This window comes from Hippocampus bargibanti, linkage group LG06, assembly GCF_051943395.1.
Source record: "Hippocampus bargibanti isolate YZ-2025 linkage group LG06, ASM5194339v1, whole genome shotgun sequence".
In the NCBI taxonomy this organism is placed as follows: Eukaryota; Metazoa; Chordata; class Actinopteri; order Syngnathiformes; family Syngnathidae; genus Hippocampus; species Hippocampus bargibanti.
Genome location: NC_142739.1, coordinates 14,665,001 through 14,692,038, shown reverse-complemented (window position 1 = coordinate 14,692,038; position 27,038 = coordinate 14,665,001). Strand labels below are relative to the sequence as shown.

The following is a 27,038-nucleotide window of genomic DNA, read 5'->3' as shown; positions in this document are numbered from 1 at the left end:
ATGCAGTCAACATCGGACTGCACCACATCCTCGACCACCTTGACAACACAGGAACCTACGCAAGGATCCTGTTTGTGGACTACAGCTCTGCGTTCAATACCATCATCCCAGAACTCCTCATCCCCAAACTTCTCCAGCTTGGTGTGTCCCCTACGATCTGCCCGTGGACCCTCAGCTTCCTGACAGGACGGACACAACAGGTCAGACTGAGAAATATATCATCCACAACACGAACCACGAGCACTGGAGCCCCGCAGGGATGCGTCCTCTCTCCATTGCTCTTCTCTCTCTACAAGAACGACTGCACCTCAACGCACCCAGCTGTCAAATTCAGTAAGTTCGCAGACGATACCACGGTCATCGGTCTCATCAAAGACGGCGACGAGTCTGCGTACCGACAACAAGTGGAGCAGCTGGAGCTCTGGTGCAACCATCACAACCTGGAGCTGAACACGCTCAAGACAGTTGAGATGATCGTGGACTTCAGGAAACATCCACCACCACAGCTACCCCTCAAACTATCCAACTGCCTTGTGTCAACCGTTGAGACTCCAAGTTCCTGGGAATCACAGTCTCCCAGGACATGAAGTGGGAGGTCAACACCAACTCTATCCTGAAAAAGGCCCAACAGAGAATGTACTTCCTGAGGCTGCTAAAGAAGCATGGCCTGCCACAGGAGGTGCTGCAACATTTCTACACGGCTGTCATCGAATCCATCCTGTGTTCTTCCATCACCGTTTGGTTCGGGGCCGCCACAAAAATGGACAAAATCCGACTTCAACGGACAGTTAGGACGGCGGAAAAAATCATTGGCACCGCCCTACCCACTCTCGAGGACTTGCACCCTGCAAGAATCCAAACACGGGCGCGGAAAATCCCACTGGACCCTCCGCACCCTGCCCACCACCTTTTCCAGCTACTCCCCTCAGGCAGGCGCTACCGAACCATGCGCACCAAATCCAGCAGACATTTAAACAGCTTCTTCCCCCAAGCCATTAACTCTTTGAACTCTTTGAACAGTAGCCAAAATGGAACTGTATAGTGCCACTTAGCAGTTTTTTTGACAACGATACTAGTGCAGCGTGTTCTACCGGAAACAAATTCCTTGTGTGTTCTACATACTTGGCAATAAAGATGATTCTGATTCTGATCGGCTGTAATTGTGTTTTGGCTTGTTTAGCATAAACTGATTGGCTACCATTTGAGTTGAGCAGGCCAGGTAAGATGCAATGAGCCGGGTTCAAGCGTGTGAGAGGTCTTGGCATAATGAATGGACAATTTACATTCCAAAAACACCCTGACGGCGCGATTGATAAAGGTAGATTGTTTGTAAGAAAGGGTCTGATTACCACCTAAGCAGCTCAAATTTAGCCCACCACATCAATGGAAAGCACTCAGTCGCGAGTGGAGCCATAGTTAATGTTAGCATGAAATCATTAACAATTTAGCTAGCAAAGCTCTTCGGCAAACTAAAGTCGAGGAGAACACCCCATGGTTGAGGCATGACGTTAGCATAGCTGCTGTGTCCTCTGTTGCCTCCTGGTAGTGATTGAGGTTTATTGAAGCACTGTGATTTAAGAGATTTAAGGGTCTGTTTTGATATTTAGTTGATTATTATCTGAAGTAAGTTCATTTGCTCAGATAAGTGTTTTTACTGTTATTAATGGATTAACCAAAGCACATTTTAAGGACCTGATCATTTATTTTTGTTTTATGCCATAATTCTTTGGAGATTTTACAAAAACAAATTAAACAGTGATGTTTGCCCTCGTGGTCAAAACTAAAGACTGCAGGTGGGACTTGCACTTGTTGGTGCTGTTGTTAAATCCAGCTACTTTCACCCGATGCAGCTAGTTAAAATAAAACCTCTCCTTTCTTATGAGCACCTTGAAGCAGTAATTCATGCCGGCTTGATTACTGTCATGCGCTTTGCTTTGGAGTCAGCCAATCCGCCACCAAGTATATCCAGCTGGTCCAGAATGCTGCGGCTCGCCTGTTGACTGTAAAAGGGTGCACACAACTCCTACTCTGGCATCCCTTCACTGACTCCATATACATTTTAGTTTTTTTCAAGATCTTATTATTTGTATGTAAATGGCCTCGCTCCTCCTTACCTCTCTGAGCTCATCCACCCCAACACACCTTCCCGGCACCTTAGGACTGCTGACCAGACATACAGTAATTATATCTGCCAAAAACTAAACGGAGGCTCAGAGATGATTGAGCCATTTCCGTTGCTGGTCTCTCCCTGCTACTGAGCAAGCCCCCTTGCTGCCCATCTTTAAAACCTGCCTCAAAACTCATTTATACACTTTGGCATGTGACCGGTGGTATGCAGTATAATTCAGACTTGATCTCAGTTTTACTCTGTGGTGCTTTCTACTATCTTTGTGACTGCTTTATTGGCTATACAGGTAGCATACGATTTACGATCGCTGCGAGTTACGACCACCCGTACTTACGACCACGACCGCCAGACCTTTTTTTAAAAAATACTACGGCTGCCACCGATACACTGTGTTTTTGAAGTAGGATGTTTATTTGCTGGAGCAGCATTGCACAACATGAGGATACAAACCACAGCGTGTTTGCGATGCATTTGGTAAAAGAAAAGACTCGAGATAGTCCTTCTTTTTAGATATGTCACGTTTCGAACGAGGCAGAAAGCAGCCGACTAGTCGGAGCGAAATTGAATATCTGGATCCTCAAGTAAGCGACAGAGACAGAGGTCCGTGTAGGATGATTTATTAAGAGACAACACAAAGTGCTGGTCCCAAAAAGAGGACCAGGGGAATAATACAAAATAATACCAAAAACGACAAGGTTATACAAAGTACAAATACAAGTTGACAACGTCCTGTTTTAGCGTCCTGATGAAGGAATTGATAGCATTGGAAGCTGTCAATCCGAACGCGACAATATCGAACAAGTAGAATGTTTATTTGCTGGCGCAGCATTGCACAACATGAGGATACAAAATAACTGTTTCTTAACAAACACGTAGGCCAATTTTCTCCAGCACGATAGCATCTCACTCGCACAGCATTTGGGAGGGCAGGGGGGTTGTCCACCAACGCCTCGGCGTCGGTTGACACCGGCACTCGAGTGGGTGGGATCACCGCGACACAAACACCGTGTCGGGCTCACAGTCGGCGCCCGCCGCCTCTTCGAGACAGGTGACCTCTTCTGGCTTCTCTGTTAGCAGCGAGAGCGATTTTTGGACAGCTCGCATGCGTGGGAAGCCGTGCGGATTTGGGTCAGCAGAAAGTGTGTGCGCAGACACGGTAATAAAGATCAATAATACAAAATATAAAACATTTAAAATGGCACTAAAAGTTATAAGATTTATAAATGAACTGTCAACATTTTAATATATAATAGTATTAAATAGAAAATGTTGTTTAAAAACACAGATTGACATCGAATACTATCCTGTCGTATAAACCTCGCGTCAGCCATTTTGAATGCATTTCAATTTACGACCGTTTGACTTACGACCGTTTTGTCGGAACGGAACCCGGTCGTAACGCAGATGTTACCTGTATATGATAGTTGTCCATGTACAGTATGCAGCTTGTCTGTTAGAAAGTGCCCTATAAATACAGTTGAGTTGTCTTAAATACAGCAGAAAGTAAATGGTGATGACCGTATCTGTCAAAGTCTGTTGAAAAACGATAAAATACCTTATAATTCCCCCGTTTTTATCTGCCGCAAAAAATGTAATTAATTTAAAATGAAAATATGTTTTTGATAATTTTTGGATTCAATTAAAGCATAAATTATGAGAGCAATTTATTACACATCTTAATTCATTAATATCAATTAAAATGGGGTTCCTTGACAGCGCTAGTCCTGTCCTTTAAATCTTATAAAGTGAAACCAGCTGGAGGCTTCGAACTAAATAAGTATGTGAAAGGACTGATTGATTTACATACTGTATGTGCAAGCTCAAAACCCCAAATTGCTATACTTCAAATGATAATAATGCTGTGACAGACCACATTTGTAGGTGATATGTATTAAATTAAGACACTCAATGAAAACAAGTGATTGTATTGTTGTTTGATATTTTGGGGAGTGGGGGATGACATGTTTAAACGGACATGCATTTTAAAAACTGCATATTAACGAATATAACAGGGTTATTTTTTTAACTGTAATTTTTACAACTGGCACTAAAAGGCTGGACAGAGCATAAATGTCAAATTTGTCTAATGGACATAATCAAGGTGGTATCATTAGCATGCTAATCACCAGAAGAAGGGGCAAGAGAAAAGGAGAGGGGAGAATGAAATGATTTAATGATTTCTGACAAGAATGTACTGATTGCAGGCCATCTTTTCATTAAAATCTATTGAAGATGGTTCCTACTTCACGAGCAGGCAAATGTACATACACACGCACACGTCGACACGCAGAAACACACAGACCTCAGTCACAGCGGAGGTTGGCCAATACTCGCTCCAAATTAGAAAGAATTAATTTGGTTGGGGAAAAAAAGACGCTTGAATGGTGACATAAATCAGCTTGCGACATGTGTGAGAGAATGTGTGAGAATGTGTGTGTGAGAGAGAAAGACAGAGAGAGAGAGAGAGAGAGAGAGAGAGAGAGAGAGAGAGAGAGAGAGAGAGAGAGAGACAAAGAGAGAGAAAGAGAGAAAGAGAGAGACAAAGAGAGAAAAAGAGAAAGAGAGAGAGAGTTTTAAGGAATACAATTCAAACCTCAATAATGTCTACACATGGTGGGCTGACAAGAATTATGTTTTACTTCAAAGCCCTTTCAAATTACTCTGTTTAGACAACTGATTTAATTATTAGTTTTTGTGTGAGCCCGAAGTTACAGACGCTCCTCAGCTTACGAATATTCGAGTTACGTACGTACATACAAACAGTTTTGTGGGTCTAAAAATGTTCGTACAGATATGCTGCAAGTTAGATTTTGTATTGCGCGCCTTTTTCCGGCCGAGCTCGCTTGCGATTCCCTGCGCACTGTGCTTCACGAACACACACAAACGCACGCACACACACTGGATGTTTCAAATGCTGGATGTATATGCAAGCCCAATTAGCTGACCAATCAGCTGAAGTGTTGCCAATGAGTTCAGGCCAATGAAGCAACTGACGAACCAATTTGCCTTACCAACGACCGCTCGGAACGTATCTCGTTCATAAGGTGGGAAGTCTCGGTATACAATTTCAAAACTACCGTAGGCCTGTACCATATTGAGAAAACATATTATCAGTTTTATGTTTTGTGGTGAACAGTAATGTGATATTTAACATCCATGGAAAGAAATGCCATTGTTTATTATATGTAAGAATGTTGATATTTATCTTTAAGAATAACACTTGTGTAATCGGATTGACCTCAAAAGAGCAGAAATAAACTCATGTTTGTGCTCCAAATTGTTGCAGAGTTTTGCTTTTCTTCCCTGTAGTATCACAAACAATTCCCCCAACCGAGAAACATAATACAAGTCAATGTAAGCATTGCAAGTCCCATATTGCTGTGACATTTATATCCACTTTGAGACTGATTAGTATGAACAGATCATCGTGGGCACAGTGGGATCAAGCTATACTGTCGCCTTTAGCACTTGCGAATTGAGCTTAGTGAGCTGTCAATTATTTTGATACAGTCTGTCTGTAGCTCAGCAATAGATACCGAGGCATAAACTGGATCTATATGAAGAAATTCCTGGTTTTGGTGTGCAGCTTAGTGTTGTTTTAGTATGCAAGAGGTATACATTATTAGGTACGGCAATATGTTGTAGTCAAGATTCCCTATCAGGGACAACTCCCAGATGATCAAGATGTGTGAGCATGTGAGCACCGGCGGCAACCGGGCTCTAAACGTGGTAGCATGAGAAGCAGGGCTGCTGAAGGCAACGACGGGATTAATTTTATAAGGGGAGGACTCTTCATTCACATGGGCCATTTTTTGTGGGCGTCTGACACAGTGCATCCCATCCTCCAATCATTATCCATAGCACTGATATGAATCTCTGTCGTTAGCGATCCCTGAGGACCGCAGGCCTCTTCGGTGCTCACAGACACGTTTGTGAGTCCACAGAGAAAACGATGTCTCGATAACACACACCTCATGGACTGATGAGACTCTACCGTTAAATTTTGGTCCAAGTGCATTTTTGTTCTGATTATCAGTTTAACAACAGTATGACATTTTTACCCCCCTCTCCCACCAAAGCCTTTCACTCTTGTTCATGCAACAAGACAGAAATGCTTTTCATCTTTACTGTATCAGCTCGGATAGACACAAATCAGAAACCTTCTATCACAACTGGCTTAGCTCAAAGGATCTCATATTCAGACCTTTAAAATCAGATAGCACTGTAAGGAAAGGTACATATGTGGTATCTGTGGATGGGGGAGACTAAGTTGAAAGATCTCAGAAGAAATACACATTAACTTTCATATAGTTCACTTCTATTTGACAAAAACAAAACATGCTGTGATCTTTTGTTTTCTTTCGAAAATTTACTTTTTGACGGTTCGCCCATTAACCACGGCCTTTCTGTACATGATCTCCTGGCTTGCATTGCAGATAAAATAGAATTCTACAAATCACTGTTTGATTAATATTGTGAATCTGGATCCCCCCTCTTTACACCCATAACAAAAAAATATAATAACTAAAGCTTCAATGATAACCCATTTCTTTATTATGTTTCATTCTTTGTTCAAATCACGTGCATACATGAACTTTCGTGTTTGGTAATTCGCTCAGTAAAATATGGTCCGGTTGTAAGTTATTTGAAAATGAACCTCCCCCCCCTTTCGCTTATACTCTTCAGAGAAGGATTGAAACTGTGTATATGTGCATGCTCGACTGGGATCACCACCTTATCGTGGTGAGGCACTTTGAGCGTCTCCATGACCCCGAGAGCTATGTCGGCCGGAGTCTTGCACTCCTGGCACGGTCACCCAAGCCGAACAGGTCGAAGGGTAGAGACCAGACAAAGGCTGTTCCAAACCCGCACCCGGGGGTAGGCATAGGCGGAGTCCAACGAACCGGACTACCTGGCAGCCCCCTGCAACGCCCCTGTGGCGATGTGGAACGACGGTGGGCACAGGCCAAGGATGTGGCTGGAAGTGCCTAGTCAAACCATGCACACAGGCGGCAATGGAGTGATGGTCTTTGAGACCCGCCGGGAAGCACCCGGGAAACCGCCAATTCTTTGGGTTCCGGGGGGAGTATGGTTGAAGCGGAAACTGAATGTGCACACTGGTGTAAGTGTGCACAAGCGCGTGATTGTTTTCAACAATTCAACAAATATTATTCTATATTTACAAATGATATGGCATGAAATATGATACATGAGGTCGTCGGTTAGCCAAGTAAGTCTGAAATATGTGACAGAATAAAAATTGAACAACACAAAAAGAGAAGTAAATGGATTGAGGAGATCATCTGAATGTGCGCAAAGATGCAAAGTAGCAAAGGTGAGTATGAAGCAGATTGAAAACGCAAGAGCTTTAAATTGAACATGATATCTGCAAGATTATATAGGAGTGGACCAAAAAAAAGTGTTCAAAAATTAAGTGGTCAACATGTTACAGAAAGAAGCTATTGCACACCCTGGTGGGAATACACACGTGCTCCCTAGCCTCCTGCCTGAACAGAGGAAAAGAAAAAAAATATCCGTGCGTGCAAGTGTGCATAAAAATGTGAAGCACCCTCTTTCTGCTTCTGATGGTGAAGGTGGGAAGTTGTTCTGCACAATATTCCAAGCAGCTTTTAACAAGATTGGAGAAGCCTTCTTCTGTAGCTGAGCAGTCACAGTGCCACAAGGCACTCTCCACCTCATATCTGTCGAAGCTCCTTAAGATAGTGCTCCCCCATTCACCAGGTCATAACTTACAGAGGAAGACATTGTGTTGTTGAGTCGTCTTCGGCAGACAAGAAGTATTTTGGGTTTGGTGTTTTGACATCCTCAGAATGATGGACCTCAAGTTACGTGTGTATGGAGACCACTTCTGCTGCTGCTCCTCCAAAGTGCTTAGGGAGCATCTCAACACCATACACTTGTTCTTCAAAGGTTGTTACCTTTTGATCAGTCCACCCAATGGTCTACCTCTTTACTGTACTTGCTTGCATTCATCATTGTCTGTGATGAGTGCCACAACCGCAACGTTATCCGTGATGAGTCCCACTACCGGTATCTTGTCCGCAAGCTTAACTCTATGACAATTCAGGGATTTCACAGAGCAGTCATAGACCAGGAGCGTGAAATGGAGGGTGCTTTGCACATAGCCCTGGGGAGAGCGAGTTCATGGAGGAGACGGTGCCTTGGATACTGACACGCTGTTGTCTGTTGGTGGTCCCAGTTCCCCATTGGTGGACTGTTTTTTGGAGTGTGTTAGCAACTGCACATGTCAATTTGTGTCGGGTAAAACCTAGGGTAAGATATTTTTTTCTCTCGTAAACATTACATTGTGCATGAAATACTTCTTTCTTCGGAGTTTACCCCCTCCACCCTTTCATTTTGGCTGCTGTATCTATTGTGAGACAAATAAAGGTTTTCTTATCTTATACAACTACGAGATGGCACATAACGGCGAAACAACTGAATGGAAAATCTAACGAGAGTTTCTTCATATTAGGCGCATCAGATTATCAGAATCAGAATCATCTTTATTGCCAAGTATGTAGAACACACAAGGAATTTCCGGTAGAACACGCTGCAGTAGGATCGTTGTAAAAAAAAAAAAAAAAAAAAAAAAAAAAAAAAAAAAAAAAAAAAAAAACTGCTAAGTGGCACTATACAGTTCCATTTTGGCTACTGTTGAAAGAGTTCAAAGAGTTAATGGCTTGGGGGAAGAAGCTGTTTAAATGTCTGCTGGATTTGGTGCGCATGGATCGGTAGCGCCTGCCTGAGGGGAGTAGCTGGAAAAGGTGGTGGGCAGGGTGCGGAGGGTCCAGTAGGATTTTCCGCGCCCTAGTTTGGATTCTTGCAGTGTGCAAGTCCTCGAGAGTGGGTAGGGCGGTGCCAATGATTTTTTCCGCCGTCCTAACTGTCCGTTGAAGTCGGATTTTGTCCATTTTTGTGGCGGCCCCGAACCAAACGGTGATGGAAGAACACAGGATGGATTCGATGACAGCCGTGTAGAAATGTTGCAGCACCTCCTGTGGCAGGCCATGCTTCTTTAGCAGCCTCAGGAAGTACATTCTCTGTTGGGCCTTTTTCAGGATAGAGTTGGTGTTGACCTCCCACTTCATGTCCTGGGAGACTGTGATTCCCAGGAACTTGAAGGTCTCAACGGTTGACACCAGGCAGTTGGATAGTGTGAGGGGTAGCTGTGGTGATGGATGTTTCCTGAAGTCCACCATCATCTCAACTGTCTTATCGGGTGCACTGTTGGCTTTTTAGAGTGTTAAATGCTTTTCTGTGCAGCTGCTAGTGCGGAAATGTTACTTCTTTTTGTGAGAGTAGCCCTGGAGCTATACTGGCACACCTCACATATTTGTGAAGACAACAATATACACAAACAATATATAGAGGACGAGACACAGACCCACAAGTTGCATTAAATGCGTATACCCAAGAGAGTCTGAGGGAAAAATAAATATTCTACATTCTGTTCCCAGGATAATACGTCAAATCCCAGTTGGTAGGAACTGCATTCAGAAGCAGTCAAGAGAAACCAAGCTTCTCATATTCTACCTCTCAAGGGTTGCACTTAATGTTTCCTTGAGAATAACACCAGCATGCAGCACCTTTCACAGCACGGTTATAATATGTGGAAAAATCGACACCCTCTGTCATTAACTAATTCACTGCCAGGCATGGGCAAAAATTAGTGCACTCCAGTGCCAGGGTTTTTTTCATTGTCACTTGAATTCCAGGATCCACAGAATATTGAGTTTTAGGACTACATAAACAACCAATGCAGCGTAATAAAACATACTATTTTCTTTCATCAGAAAAGACAAGTTAATTCCTAAATTATATGGGCCTGGAGTTATATGAGCTTGAAAAGAGGTTGGCTGTCCAAAATACAATGCAATACATACATATTGGTTTCTATAGGGCTTAAACAACAGCTGAAGCTGGAACAAAGCGCTAACATGGAAAAAAGGGAAATGCTGCTCCTTGCGGAAAGGAAAAATCATTGCTAGATGCCATGGTCAGGGCTTTATCAGAAAAAAAAAAAAAAAAAACGAACACATTCGGGAATCTTCGTCAGATTTTCAATTCCTGAATACATTTGTGAATGGCAGTGAATGAGTTATTGACATAATACGCTCAGTATTATGTAGAAAAAATACATAGTAAACACTAATTAACTTACTTTATGATACAATGTAGTGTATTTCTTTCATTGCAATACAATAGCATATTTATTATACATAGAATAAGGTATATTGTGTGTAGTTTTAAGGCTTATTTAGTTGAAAAGTATATTTTATGTTAACCCGGGAACGGATTATTCCCATTTTAATGGTCCCTAATGTCCAGGCATGGCACAGCTATGATAGGTCACTACTCTCAGGTTGGGGGGAGCAGTAGACCCCTCCCTGTGGCCCCACTGATTGTTCCTACATTCCTGACTAACGACTGGCCTATTTCCCCCACTCCGACCGGTATCACCTCATCAGCATGACGAATGTTGCCTAAACTGATTTGCCTAAGCAGGCTATTGTATGAACGATCCAAATTGAACCTCACCCCACCAGACCGGTTTAATGAAGGATTTTGTTGTTTTATAAGAATCGCTTCTTTTACCCCCCTTTCAAACCATCTATGTTCTTTCGCTAAGATTTTAACCTCATTGTCGTCAAATGAGTGGTTGCTAGCTTTAAGGTGCAAATGCACTGCCGATTGAGGCCCACTTGTATTATCCCAGCGATGTTGATAAAGTCTTTTTTTGAGAATTTGTTGAGTCTCCCCAATGTACTGCTCTTTACAATTTTCATTCTTACAATGTATGGAATAAACTACATTACTTTGTTTTTCATTTGGTAGCCTAACTTTTGGATGCACTAATTTTTGCCTTAACGTGTTTATCAGTTTGAAATAAGTTGGAATTTTATGTTGCCAAAGGACTCTGAATTTTTCAGAAACTCCTGCAATGTAAGGTACTGCTACTCCTCTCCTTTTTGTATCTTGAGAATTATTGGTTTCATTCCCTATTCTTTCTTTCTGACATTTGTTAAATGACCACTGAGGGTACCCACAGTTAGTGAGTGCTCTCCTGATATGTTTAGACTCCTTTTCTCTACCTTTAATGCTAGTTGGTATTAGTTTAGCCCTATGCTGGAGGGTTCTCGTAACCGGCTTCCGTGTTTTGACCTGTCATACGCGAGCACAATAAAAAAAATCGTAGCAGAGCTCACGTCTTTCATTACTGCTGCAATCGCATCTGAAACATACAGTAATGCCCCTCAGCATTGCAAATGTTGCGCACAGTCGCTGCTACAGTGGGTCGATCTTTTTAATAACAAAACGTAGCAGTTATCACATACAGATACAAACAGGAGCTGTATGTTTTACATATATATATTGTGATATCATGAGAGGCTAGCTCTCATCGGGACATAACAAGAAGTGCAATGGACGACAGGTTTGGACACAAACAAAAGGTTTTAATCAAGGGTTCCAGGGGGAATTCACAAGCAACAAAGGTTTGAATAGTGTCTCTTCCAATACTTATCAAAATAAAGTCTCTTCTGATACTTAAATCCAAATAAAGTCTCTTCTGATACTTAAATCCAAATAAAGTCTCTTCTGAGGTAAAACTGAAGACGGAGTTCTTTTCCAAGAATCTCTAGGCCTCACCTCTCTTGACGTCCTCCTCATGTAGCCTAGCCACCTTAGCTAGGTTCAAATCCAGTGTCCAGTCGTGTGGTCCCAACTAGCAATGAGTTCCACGCAGCAATCAACTTCTTCACAGAGCACAGCAATCGAGCTTGTCTTTCCCCAAGCTCCACACTCAGAGGCTCTCTGCCTTAAGAGCCTTGCTTGCCAATCAAGCCCTGATCAGCTGCAGGTGTGTGGTTTTAATTGCTGCCTTCCACCAGATGGGGCCAAGACTCTCTCTGGGTGGAGCCATCTTAAGGGGATGTATTTGCCCTCCAGGACACAGCCTCTCGTGACATCACAATATATATATATATATATATATATATATATATATATATATATATACAGTAAAGTCTCGTTATATCGATATTCAAGGGAGTCCGAAAAAATATCGATATAACCGGGACTATCGATATATCCGACCCTGTTTGCATGTAATTTTGTCCGTGCGTGCATAGAAATAGTATCGATATAACCGGGACTATCGATATATCCGATATCGATATAACGAGACTTTACTGTATAGTGAGAGATGGTGAGAGAGAGGGAGAGAAAATGGTCTTTTTACTCAAATTTACTAAATACTTTTTTCACGGTTGTACACGTTGTAACAGGAAATAGCAATAAACAAAAATACGTGTGGTCCGACAAGATATATTTTTTTTCAGATCAAATTCAATTTGACCTACTTTTCACCCAACATGAAAAACATCTAAAGAAAAAAACAAAACAAAACAAGTCCAACACAAATGGGTTGCAATGTCCATTATTGAAATACTAGGCTTTTCTTTGCCCTTCTCTATTTCTCCATGGGCGCATTGAAATCATGTCTCAGATGAATAAATGCATGTTAAATTTGTTGCAAACCAATGATTTGCAGTTATAGCAGCCGCGTAACACACTTTCATAAAATGCAAGGCTTTTCACTCACGTACTTTGAACTAAATTATGATCACCTTTTGTTACAAAAATATATATTGTAAAAAATAATATTTACTTTATTGACAGTTTTAATATTTGTTTCATTTCAGACATTATAAATGATGGAAATACTTCATTTTCACTATTTCTTCCTCAATGCTATGTTGTCAAAAGCAGAAGATATGCAATTTATTTTTGTTTTGTTTAAGGACACTGAAAACCAGGGTTATTTGATAAATAAGGATATTAATTCTATCGTTTGCAAGCTCAAGTATAAGTCTAAGATGATAAAAGCACAGACCATGAGTTCAGCCACACTCTCAGCAGGATAACAAAAACACTGCGACTAAGTGGAGCAGGAAAAGAAAACGGGCCAATTACAACACTTTCCAGATGAAGAAAAGGTGCACGCAACTGCTGAGAAGCATGAGGCAATACCTCTGCCTTCATCTGCAGTGTTTCGTGAGGTGGAGCAAAGTAGAGGCAGGAAACAGCCGCACATTAGCAAGATGGTCTGTGGCTAGTTAAAACGCTAGACGACAGGCCTCCTGCTTTAAGTCGCCGTTCAACAGATGCCATTCTGAATGTGTTGTTCTGCTCATAATAGTCTGTAACCATATCGGAAAGAAACGGACCATTTTCAATCTCCAACAAGGAGAGCGAATTACGGTCTCCAGGAACCTTTGAATTTGATTACCATCATTCATGGAAGAAAAGACTGCAGGAAGTCCGAGGTCATAATTAAGAGACATATGAGAACAGTTTTACTGTGGGGCTTCATTCGGTGTGGATTCCCCGGCACAATGCAACATTAAGCCACTAATGTGAGGAGGCCCCCAAAGGCTTCATTAAAATGAAAATGGTCATGAAACGGTGCCATCTTAAATGAATGCATTCGCTTAGTTTGCTTGTGCATGTCACGGTGTGAAGGTGAAAAATGCGTGTGGTATGTTATTTGGTATTTGTGCACATGCATGTGTGCAACTACTGATGTGAAACCTCATCATTGTAACTATTCATGTCATGTCCGATCTCATGGTGAGATGTTGCCATAGTTTGGTTTCACTTCAAATCTTGAGCTTTTAACGACAGAACATCATTACCTGCTGCATACAGTATGATCAGTGCAGATTCAGAATGAGTCTGGGGTCAGCTTCTATTGATACACAGATTGCTTTTTGGATGTTTTAAAAATACAAATATTCTTCTTTTCTTTTAGCTTTTCCCTTAGAGAACAACCAACACCATTTTTTTAACTGACACCAGAAAAATGTTTTATAGCATCTAAAATACCTAAAACACACAGGCTGATATTTTTAGTCAAATGAAAAACACCAATAAAAATGACTTAAAGTGACCAAAAACGACTTCAAAATGAAACCGGAAATGGCCAGTTTCAGATGGTCCCGCCCCCTTGTTCGTGACATCAGGCCAAGACGTCTTGCCTTGCTCGAGAATCAAAACAATGGCTTCAGATTCGGAGAAGATGCTTTCTTGTTACTCATCCAGACATGTTGTAAATGTTTGCAATCGATTAAAGGAGTTCTCCCATATCAATTCGCGCCGTGAATGACAGCATGTAGTGTCTCAGAAAATGCAAAAGATGGCGCCCGAGCTCCGTTGGAAAAGGGCTGATTTGTCTGCTGGGAATTTGTGTCAGCGAATATCAAATAGTAGTCTTTGTGCAACACACGATTCACCATCACGTTATTTATGTGTTTTCCTTCTAATTTCGCCATCAACACGGATCCAAGTTTTCAGACCAAACAAAGTACTGCAAAATGCATTGTGCTTCGCTTTCTCAGTCAGGGGCCTGTAGCATGTAGGGGATCGTCATCAACTCGAAAAAAATACTTCCTGAATGTTCGGCAGGCGGGCGGGCGGACGGACAGAGAGACAGAGAGAGAGAGAGACAGAGGCAGAGAGAGAGAGAGACAGAGACAGAGAGAGAGAGAGAAAGAGAGGGGGAGGGAGGGAGGGATGGATAGATAGATAGATAGATAGATAGATAGAGATAGATAGATAGATAGATAGATAGATAGATAGATAGATAGGGATAGATAGATAGATAGATAGATAGATAGATAGATAGATAGATAGATAGATAGATAGATAGATAGATAGATAGATAGATAGATAGATAGATAGATAATCACACAGCTCTTACACAATATGAAGAAATCATATCATTGTTATGCAAGATGCAAAACTGAAACATGAAACGTTTCTGAAGGGCACATTCAGCAATCTTATGTCTGATTCACAATAAATTGAATTTTAATTTAATATTTTTTTATGCTTTCATGTGAGACCATGGTTGCTTCATTGAATCAAGATATCGGAGCATAGTTTGGAACAACGTATTTATGTAGGAAAAAAATAAATAAAAACATTGCATTCGTAATTGTCATGATCTGGTTGGCGACCAACGGGGGGCGCTGTCGGCCCCGCCTACACCTGCACAGGTGCTGGTCGTCCCGATCAGATTGGCGACCAGCGGGTAGCGACGTCAGCCCTGCCTGCAGCATAGCAGGTGCTGGTCGTTTAATCATTGACACTTAAAAGGACACCCGGCGCGACCATCCGGTGCCGGTTCATTGTTTGTTTGCTGCTTGGTTGCTGCATGCATTGTGTATGTGTTTGTTTAACCTTGGCGGACTTTTACTTTTGGTCTTCTTTTGCTACTTTGTATTTTTTCCATTCAGATGATTTTGATGTTTTACATTTTGTTCCTGCTGACTTTATTTTAATACAATTTGTCAAACAACCTCCTGCTCCCTCCTGCCTGCTTTTTGGGATCCGAAACTGCCATCACCACCTCGCAAACCGTGACAGAATGAACCGGCCAACCATCGTATCCCGCAGGTACATCGGACCCGTCTCATTTCCACCCTGTGCCTGGCAATGCTACGTCCACGTTAGCGCAAGCCTCGTCGAGTTTGAATTGCGTCACTCGACGAGCCGCAACGTCCACGTAAACGTCCGGCCGAGACCTCCTTCCAGGTGGCCGTCCAGGGTGTCACTGGGTGACTGGCATTGCACGCCCATGTCCAGCCACGCTGTCGTCGTGCATGACGAATTGAGTCTCATCCACGACGAGCCGTGCAACGTCCGCGTCAACGTCAGTCCGAGACCCCACTCACCAATGGATCCCGGAGCAGCTCTGGACTGGTTTCGTTCCCCCGGAGCCCGGCAGTTCACGCCCACGTCGGCGTCCGGCCGAGACCTGGTCCCATACGGCCGTACGGGGTGCCATTCTGCACCTGGCAGTTGGACATCCACGCAGAGCCATGCGCCGTCGCGTGAACGTGCGAGAGGGATCGCACTCACGCCCACGACGATCCGTGCCGCGTCTTCGTCCACCCCAGGCCGAGTCCCGTTCCCATAAAGCCGCCGCCCGTCGTATGCTGGAGAGGCAGCGGGTGCCCTCTCCACCGACCGTTCCCTGGTGAGTGGACATTTTGGGAGACTGTTGGGACTTCTGGAAGCAGCCCCTTGAAGGGGGGGTACTGTCATGATCTGGTTGGCGACCAACGGGGGGCGCTGTCGGCCCCGCTTACACCTGCACAGGTGCTGGTCGTCCTGATCAGATTGGCGACCAACGGGTAGCGACGTCAGCCCTGCCTGGAGCCTAGCAGGTGCTGGTCGTTTAATCATTGACACTTAAAAGGACACCCGGCGCGACCATCCGGTGCCGGTTCATTGTTTGTTTGCTGCTTGGTTGCTGCATGCATTGTGTATGTGTTTGTTTAACCTTGGCGGACTTTTACTTTTGCTACTTTGTATTTTTTCCATTCAGATGATTTTGATGTTTTACGTTTTGTTCCTGCTGACTTTATTTTAATACAATTTGTCAAACAACCTCCTGCTCCCTCCTGCCTGCTTTTTGGGATCCGAACCCGCCATCACCACCTCGCGAACCGTGACAGTAATTATTTGAATGGATTTTGTTAAGCAGTAATGTCTTGGAACAATGGGAATTTTGTTAAATAAATCAACACAAAATATAAACAAACTCCTCGGAGAATGTACAGTCATGCATAAACCCACGACTGCACATCGCTGAGTGTGGAATGTGTGAACAGCCTATCTAATGGTTCTCTGGTCAAGCTCAGAGGAGAGGAGGTTTGAGGAGGATTTTTAATGGACAAGAGCAATTTCATTCACCTCAACCCGTCTGATTGCTTCGTGCGGGGCTACTTTCACAGCTCATTTGCTGCTACCATGGTCGACTCAATCACATGCGGGCTTGCAAAAGTGGCTGCACAGGTATCACCATGTACGTGCACAGACAACTTACACGATCAAAGGAAAAAATGATGCAGCTTTGACAACCAGTTTGCAATTTATTAGCAGGTGGCTTGATGGATCGCTAGAGGACTTGCTAAAAACGGCCGAAAAGTGGGGGACAAAAATTGTCACTCTAAAATGAAACACTGATTGCTGAATGCAATCAACTAAAACATCAGAGAGCAGAAGACTGAGAGGCGAGTTGGCCTGTAACTGCTCCAATCAGCAAATGGTACTGAGTTGTCTGACAGGGAGAAAAAAAATACAGCATACGAGGAGAAATTCCGTGTTCTTGGGTGTCAGAGGGAGAGAAGTTGCAGAACAATTGATGCGACTGTGGAGGTGAACTTCTCAGAAGAAGAGGTTACTTAACATTTTTGCTTTCAATAAAACCCATTTACTATGATTTTGTTTTACACTATAAGCACTACTCTTATTTAAATGAAAGGGGTGTAATTTGGCCATCACTCCACGTGACGACTGGAGACCGTTGCCCTTCATCATCAAACCATTCTGATTCCTGCAATTAGTGCCGTCACTTTGGCATGTGTAAGAACTAGATAAGCTAGTGCAATTAGGAAGAGTGTAAAATTTTACTGGAAAAAAGAGCTACTTCTGAACTGTAAACAATTAACAGGGAGAGATGATGCAAGTGTCTGTTCACACTGCAGTGTACATTTCACTCTTCGCCGATCATTGGCAGAATGTGCAAATTCCACACATGAAGGCCAGAACTCAGATCTGATCTCCACCTCAGAACTGTGAGGCGGATGTGCAAACATGTGAGCCAACGATCTGCCTCCGATATGAACCATTACATTACTAATCAACTCCTTGTGAAATAAAGAGAAAATAATTCAACTAATAGAGTATACATCTGCGCTAATAAATAGTCGACAGTGTGGCGTTTACAAGTAGGTCAAGAAAGAGCGTTTTGGCAGTGGGTGTGAAACAAATCAAAAAATGAAGTGTGGGTGGAAGTTGAATGAAGAAAGGGCAAATGCGGGACAAGAGCAACAAAAGGCACAGATAACTCACAGATAAGATGACTCTTATATTTTCTTATGTAGGTTAATTGGCTGAGGAATTAAAAGGAAAAAAGATGTAATTCAATGTGATGCATGGACATTAACAATAAACGGGTTGTCGGCATATGAAATGATTATGAAGATTCACCCACAGAGCCCACGCTAATGTGTCATCCTAGCATATTTCTAATTATCGGTTAATTGTTATTCCCTATCATTAGGAGGGTAGTTTTTAATTGTAATGTAGCCAAGCAGAAACCCTACCTATACATGTGGGGGACAATTAGCCACCTCCATTAACCCCTGGTTAATTGCAACCCCCCCCCCCACAGCTCTGTTCTCACTCCTTTTTACCCCTCAAATTTATCCCCGGGCTTTCATCCCTATTTTTCCCCAAGTTCTGTCCTCATTTCACTTCAAGATAGCCCATCAGCCTCAATTGTTTGGTTGAACTTCATAAACTGTCTGTTATGAACTTTATTTGTGTGTCTTTTTTCATTTCTAGGTTAAAAAGTCCCTGTTTGAGGCCTCCAAGTCCTCTCTTTCTCCCTTTTTTAATTTTCTGTACTACATTTCCAAATTACAGTAAAGTCTCGTGATATCGATATCGGTTATATCGATAGTACCACTTATTACGATACTATTTCTATGAACGCAATGAGAAAATTACATGCGCGCAGGGTCGGATATATCGAAAGTCCCAGTTATATCGATATTTTTTCGGACTCCCGAGAATATCGATATAACGAGACTTTACTATAATTTCCTCAGACATTGATTGTAATCTTAAAATGATAATAACTGCTTTCTGGAAATGACTGGCAATCACATAATAATGAGATACACCTGCCGCGTCTTAATCCCCCCCCTTTCCAAAAAAGTTCAAAAGTAAGCACCACTATAATATTTTAATATAGATGCGGTTTCAGCCGTTATACATGAAACTATTAACCTGTCCACCTATATTTCAAATGTCACTTAAAGGGCAACCGACGTCACTTTTTTGTTTTTTAACTGACATCAGAAAAACGTTTTATAGCAACAAAAATACCCAAAACACGCAGTATGATATTTTTAGCCAAATACAAAACACCAATAAAAATGACTTAAAGTGTCCAAAATCTGCAAAAAATTGAGCTGCGAATTGGGCATTTTCAGAAAGTCCCACCCCCAGTTCATGACGTCACGCCAAGACGTCTTGCATTGCTGGAGAATAAAAACAATGGCTTCAGATTCGGATAATATGCTTTCTTGTTACACATCCTGTTATGAATATGATTCAAATAGTTCTGAAGAGGAAAGCATACATGTTTGACATCGATTAAAGAAGTCCTTCCGTGTCATTTTGAGGCATCTGGACTGCAATGTAACGTCCGACAAGAGGCAGAAAAATGGCGACCAGCTCCTGTGAGGAATGAATCAGCCTGTTTCCACAGGCTGATACATTCCTTGCATGGAGCTTGGACTCCCTCTGCTGGCGGCTTTTGGATGTAACACAAGGGTTTAAAAAAAACAGTACAGCAAAATACATTGACGTGATGGAAAGTCGCTACAATGTGTCTTTTTTACGGTCAGGAGGCGGTCCTTTTCTGACGTCACGTGAGGACTCGTCACCAACACAAAAACAAGACTTCCTGAATGTTCAGCGCGAGTCTTAAAACGTAAAATATAGCTATATGCGGTGGAATCTTATTAAAATACGCTCAATAGAAGTCATTTGAAGCCATTTTACAAATTATGGACACAACGTGTCCGGAGACGTCGGTTGTCCTTTAAACACTCTACTCCTTGCCAAATGTCTGTCAAAAAAGCCTCAGCACCATAAGGTCATTTTGCTTCAGGTAAAGATAAATTTCCAAACATCCATGAAAAAGTAAAACATCAAGCTGGAGTATTTTGCCATTGTGGCATGAATTGCAGATTGGAGGGAAGGGGGGCAAACAATAGCCAGAAAGACAGAAGTAGTACTGTTCATAATTACATTCTGCACTATGTTAATGGTGTAATTCCAAAGTAAACATGTATTGAATTGATATTATACAAATAGAAACATTGCGACATAATAAATTATTCGTCTATAACATTGATAAAGGACACTTAACAATAACCCCAGTGAGGATAAGTGGTTTGGAAAATGGGCGGTTGTCTGATCGTTAGCTTAGCAACCAACGGGGCACAGCTTTTGTTTCAATTTTGCATCTTAATAATTGTGATAAAAAACACAATTAAAACTAAAATGTAACAAACAATTACTATTGTTTACTTAGTCTACACCACAGACCTGCAGATACTGCACTATACGATCTCTGACACATTCAAACCATTTTGAGAGGTAAAAAGACTTAAAAAAAACCATCGCAAGCAAACCTCTGGGCTTTGTCGGGTTTATACAGTACATTATTGTTAAGGTCTAGAGTGTAGACCAGGCGTGGGCAAACTACGGCCCGCGGGCCACATACGGCCCGTTAGGCTTTTTAATCCGGCCCGCCGAACCTGCCCAAATTATAGTAAAAACAGCGTCTGAAACTCATGACAAAAAGTCAGCGGACAACAGGGCAGATAACTGAAAAGTTGCCTGCCCCATCTTTCACAACCTGAAGCACCATGAGACAACTAATCACATTAAAAAACATTGTCACAAAGTATAACGTTTTCTTTTAAATCAAGAATGTACCTACTACAAATGCTACCTTGCATAATTTACGGTAAATGTGCATGGCTGTAGATTTTGCTGCAGTAGTCGATTGTCATTGTGGTGCACAATGCAACGTTTGGATTGCTTCCTACGAGCCACTCAGCCCCTTTCATGAGTCTCACGTACACAGTCTACAGTCGTATACAGTCACGGTTTAATGTAAATTTACGTTTTGTAGCGTCACATATGTTGTTAGCTTCTTTTGAATCTTTCTTCTGGGCTGAGGATCTGTGCATCTATTTCGGAAAATTATATGCAATTGGGCGACTTTATAACGCTTGCGAAAGTCCGGAAGAAAGAAGCAGGCTTCTGATTGGCTGCCGTGCCGAGTATGCAAATTTCACTGCAGGTTGCCTATGTCTGTGTGCTCGGCGACTGTACACGTGTATTGTTTGCGCGTGAAGGCGAGGGCGTCAGTGAGGAGTTTGTTGAGCGCGCGGTCAGGACAAACCATCTATGATTTGACGGAATTTAACACAAGTAGGCATTATTGAGCTTGAATATTTCGTTGTGGAATAATATGTTTTGAATGTTCAAAGTGATTCCATTTTTCAATAAATGTTGATTTCTTTAACTTTGCCCCTCCAATGAAAACTTATTAAAAACAGACGCAATCTTGATGAATCACAGTGCATATGTTATTTTAATCTATTTCCATTTCCTCCTCCAAGTATCTGCGAAATAGTATGTAAACGCCATATTCCTTGAGACAAATTTATTAACTGATCAGGGATATTTTTCACATTTGAAAGACAGTTAAAAAATTGGGTTCTTACTGTACTATGAGGTTTGTACAGACTACTATTTAAAGGACAACCGGCACCATTTTTTCGTGTTTCCCACTGACATTATAAAAACGTTTTATAGCGTCTATAATACCCAAAACAGGCAGGCTGATATTTTTAGTTAAATGAAAAACACCAATAAAAATGACTTCAAAATGAATCTGGAAATGGCCAGTTTCAGAAGTGGGACCTTTGTTCGTGACGTCACGCCATGACGTCTTGCCTTGCAATTGATTCATGGAGTCCTCCCATATCAATTCGAGCCGCCAATGACAGCAATGTAGCACCCAGAAAATGCAGAAGATTGCGCCCAAGCTCCGCTGGAAATGGTTTGTCAGCTGGGAATTTGTGTCAGCGAATATCAAATAGTTGTCTTGGTGCAACACACAACGATTCACCATGGCGTTATTTATGTGTTGTGTTTTCCTTCTAATTTCGCCATCAACACGAAGTTTTCAGACCAAACAAAGTACCCAAAATGCATTGTGTGTCGCTTTCTCGGTCAGGGGCGGTCCAAACGTGACGTCACATGGGGATCGTCATCAACTCGAAAACAAGACTTAGTGAATATTCAGCGCAAGTCTTAGAACGTAAACTATAGCTATATGCTGTGGAATCTTTGTAAAATACGCTCAGTCAAAGTCATTTGAAGTGATTTTATAAATTATGGACATAACTTGTCGGAAGGCGTCGGTTTTCCTTTAATGCTTTAGGCTTAGTATTTCCGGCCCAAACACTCCCTCTAAATGCTCCTGGCCCGGCCCCTCTGTCAAATTTTAGAACCCAATGCGGCCCGCAAGTCAAAAAGTTTGCCCACCCCTGGTCTAGACGTTATTGACAACTGAATCTAGCCCTATAAGACAATGGCTACATTGTTGGACCACAGCATGCTTTCCTGATTTCTGTTATCTTGGTTCATTCAAATTATTCCAATAAGAGTGAAACATTAATCTTTCCCTCAATAACCCTTCAATTTTTTATGTAGGTTTGTTTCCTTCTCCCAAAAACAATATGCTGTCTGAAAGCATGGGCTTGTAAGCCCATTGCCTATTGAAAATCCTGACGACGTGTCTGAAACCACTGACCGAAACAATAGATGGATAAAAAAAATACTACTCAAGACAGATAGAATGAAAATTGGGAGATTTCAATGATAGTAAGTTATACTGACAAGACACATGGCGAAGAGCAGCCTGAACGAAGAGAGAAAGATGGGATAACAATGTCCATTGTTCCATTAGGCAAGGCAATAACGACTGATAAAACGAGACGACTAAAGAGGACACAATGGTCCTTAATTGACTCATTAGTGAGGGAGGAGAATGAACTACACTAATGAATGGAGGTTTGCAGCGAAACTGCTTGCTAAGCAAAAGAGGAAGGCATTTAGTTTATTAAATCTAGACAAAGTAATATGTGTCCACTAGAAGGGAGAACACAATAAACCACAGGGACAGGATTAAAAAAACAATAATACAGTCGGCTGTCTGGTCAAACGTATCTTCCTTAAACACATTACAATTGAGTCTGTGCAATATTTATTGCTACCTTTGTGATTAATGGGTACGGATGTTTGATGTTGTACATACCTCAAGGTGTTCGAGGATATAAGGTGGGTTGGTCATACCGAGCCTGAGCATGGCTCCTTCAGGAATCTCCTCAATCAGCCTCCACAGTAGCGTGGGCAGGTCAGTCCCAATGTCTCTACCATAAGCTCCTGTGTCTTCACTGGTCAACCAGATTTCACATACCCCCTCTAAACACACGAAAGAAAGAAAGGATTGCATCGATGGACAAAAGGCCAGAGCGACACAAGTCAGTGCAGTAGCCTTGTTTCAATAGTGAAAGATCTGATAATATTCCAGCAGCTGTCTCCTTGGGTCGCAGCACAATGCACTTCACCCTAACATGAGGACACTGCCATTCATTCATTAGCTGAGAAAGAAGTTCATGTTACAATGGACTGAATATACATAATAGCAAGATGGGTTTTAGAAAGAAAAAACAAACGAACAAAGAATGAAGAGAGGGGCTTTCTTGTATAATATACAGGTAATGTCAGTCTTGTATCGTTTCAGATCATCTTTAGTGAACTCATCGGCGAGCTGCGTGGTGTCTTGCTATGAAGATGCTAACAGAGTATGTGGTCTAAACCAGGGGTGGGCAAACTTTTTGACTCGCGGGCCGTATTGGGTTCTAAAATTTGACAGAGGGGCCGGGCCAGGAGCATTTGGAGGGAGTGTTTGGGCCGGAAATACTCCGAACAAGTTATGTCCATAATTTATAAAATCACTTCAAATGACTTCGACTGAGCGTATTTTACAAAGATTCCACAGCATATAGCTATAGTTTACGTTTTAAGACTTGCGCTGAATATATGAAGTCTTGTTTTCGAGTTGATGACGATCCCCATGTGACGTCACGTTTGGACCGCCCTGACCGAGAAAGCGACATACAATGCATTTTGGGTACTTTGTTTAGTCTGAAAACTTCGTGTTAATCCGTGTTGATGGCGAAATTAGAAGGAAAACACATAAATAACGCCATGGTGAATCGTTGTGTGTTGCACCAAGACAACTATTTGATATTCGCTGACACAAATTCCCAGCTGACAAATCAGCCCATTTCCAACGGAGCTTGGGCGCAATCTTCTGCTTTTTCTGGGTGCTACATTGCTGTCATTGACGGCTCGAATTGATATGGGAGGACTCCTAGAATCAATTGCAAACATTTATGCTTTCCTCTTCAGAAGAACAAGAACAAGAAAACATCTTCTCCGAATCTGAAGCCATTGTTTTGATTCTCGAGCAACCTTCTGAAACTGGCCATTTCCGGATTCATTTTGAAGTCATTTTTATTGGTGTTTTTCATTTAACTAAAAATATCAGCCTGCCTGATTTGGGTATTTTAGATGCTATAAAACGTTTTTCTGATGTCAGTGGGAAACAAAAACAAAAAATGGTGCCGGTTGTCCTTTAAATGTAGTATGTACAAACCTCATAGCACAGTAAAAACACTACAACCCAATTTATTAACTGTCTTTCAAATGTGAAAAATATCCCTGATCAGTTAATAAATTTGTCTCAAGGAATATGCAAGATATGGCATTTACAAACTATTTCGCAGATACTTGGAGGAGGAAATAGATTAAAATAACATATGCACTGTGATTTATCAAGATTGCGTCTGTTTTTAAGTTTCCATCGAAGGGGCAAAGAAATCAACATTTATTGAAAAATGGAATCACTTTCAACATTCAAAACATATTATTACACAACGAAATATTCAAGCTCAATAATACCTACTTGTGTTAAATTCCGCCAAATCATAGATGGTTTGTCCTGACCGCGCGCTCAACAAACTCCTCACTGACGCTCTCGCCTTCACGCGCTAACAAAACACGTGTACCGTCGCCGAGCACACAAACATAGACTACCTGCAGTTGAAATTTGCATACTCGGCTCGGCAGCCAATCAGAAGCCTGCTTCTTTCTTCCGGACTTTCGCAAGCGTTACAAAGTCGTGCAATTGCATGTCATTTTCCAAAATAGATGCACAGAACCTCAAACTAGAAGAAAGATTCAAAAGAAGCTAACAACATATGTGTCTAAACACATGCCAGATTAAGATGAACCGTCACTGTACAATGACAGGTGCACCTGTTATTCATTGGTTAACGTTTGCTTCAGACAAATCTTAAACTTTAACTTGGGCATGGACAGTACACAGCAATGGTAAATACAGTAAAGTCTCGTTATATCGATATCGTTTATATTGATAATACTGCTTATTATGACACTATTTTCATTTCCCGTGCACATTTCTAGTCTTTTTATGTATAATTAGTTCCGTTTAGTACGATTCGTGGTTTTTACGATAATCCGGTTACGGTGCTATTTTTCATCTCCCGCCGGCCATTTTGCTATGTTTATATCGATACACGCCATCGGTCGCGCCATCGGCCTCGCCATTGGTCACGTGACTCGGTCACGTGAGTTTGTTACGTGACCAGCTCCCGTGTAGCAGAGCCATTTCCATTTTCAGACGCTAGTTCGTGTGTGGCAGACAAGATTGAAGTGTTTGTGTGAAGTGTTTGTGTAAGGTAAAAATGGGAAGCAGAAGAAGATTGATGACTTTTTTAAATTGCATACATAATACAGTAAGATGTCCGCGTTGCAGTTTCCCTATTCTGTTATGTACATGCCCATTGTACTGTATATGAATGCAATCGTTTTTTTGCAACAATGTTTCTTGTTTTGTCTGCTCAAGCGTGATTTTGAAAATTACCATACATTCCATACTGTGTATTAAAGGACAACTGATGTCACTTTTTATTCAAATGCAAAACAGCAATAAAAATGACTTCACGCCAAGACGTCTTGCATTGCTTGTGAATCCAAACAATGGCTTCAGATTCGAATAATATGCTTTCTTGTTACACATCCAGTTATGAATGTGATTCAAATACACTGTAGAGGAAAGCAATGAAGAAGAAAGCATACATGTTTGCAATCGATTAAAGTATATGTGCCATTTTGAGGCAACATTCGGGGAACATCTCTCACCCCCCCCCCCCCCCCCCCAAAAAAAAAAAAAAAAAGAGGCAAAAAATGTTTGAGATCATGGCCAGCTCTGTTTCTTATATGGCGCTTGGATGCCCTCTTTTAGCGGCTTTTGTTAATGCAGTTTGGCGCAGGACGGATATATCGACAGTACGGTTATATTGACATTTTTTCTAACTCCCGAGAATATCGATATAATAACACTTTACTGTACATTTAATTCATGGTTATTGTGGGAACCGGCATGCAATACACAAGAGGACCTTCTTCACTGAAACTGTAACCAACAGGGAAACATGTATCTCATTAGTTGGATTTCACAGCACCTTAATGCAGATTTACGTCCGCAACACGAATATACTGGAACAACATAAGCTTTCACAATTGCATCCATTAGAAAGCTAAAACAACGTTATTGATGTCTCCTTGAGATGTTTTTCAATAAAAAAAAATCAAGAAAAAATAAGATGCAACACATTACAATTTATTGCAGTGAAACGACGTGACGATTATATTGTGTTATCATGATCTTTAGTTAATAAAATAAATGTCAATCAGTGAACTTTGCAGTGGTTTACCAACATTTTATAGACAGTAGAACCTAAAAGATGTCACTCTAAAACAACATTCAGCACAATTGTTACATTCTTACTGAGAATAACCTGGCCAATTTCAACCCTTACAAAATGCAGTATCAAGCTATTCCCACAATCTGAAAAAAATATCTCTTCCCAAAAGTGTTTTGTGTTATTTGGCTGCAAAGGCTCTGCCACACGGATGCATGAGCAACATGCTGTGATATCCTGGATAACCACACCCAAATGTGGCTACGATATTTTGATACGTTTAGCCACAATTTGCTGAAAGAATTAATGACCTGGCACGAAGCCTGAAATTCATAATAATTATAGGAACTGGTGTGACTTTTTATGAG

General features: G+C 41.7%; 1 protein-coding gene across 4 annotated transcripts in view; it reads right to left on the bottom strand.

Moving 5' to 3' along the window:
- The window catches only part of cdkal1 (CDKAL1 threonylcarbamoyladenosine tRNA methylthiotransferase), a 304,188-nt gene that overhangs the window by 119,642 nt on the left and 157,508 nt on the right, over positions 1–27,038 (bottom strand). For all 4 annotated transcript variants that reach the window (XM_088999350.1, XM_088999354.1, XM_088999351.1 and 1 more), the window contains one exon: positions 23,133–23,299. In XM_088999350.1, the coding sequence (XP_088855476.1) occupies positions 23,133–23,299 (167 nt within the window). The remainder of the gene's footprint in view (positions 1–23,132; positions 23,300–27,038) is intronic.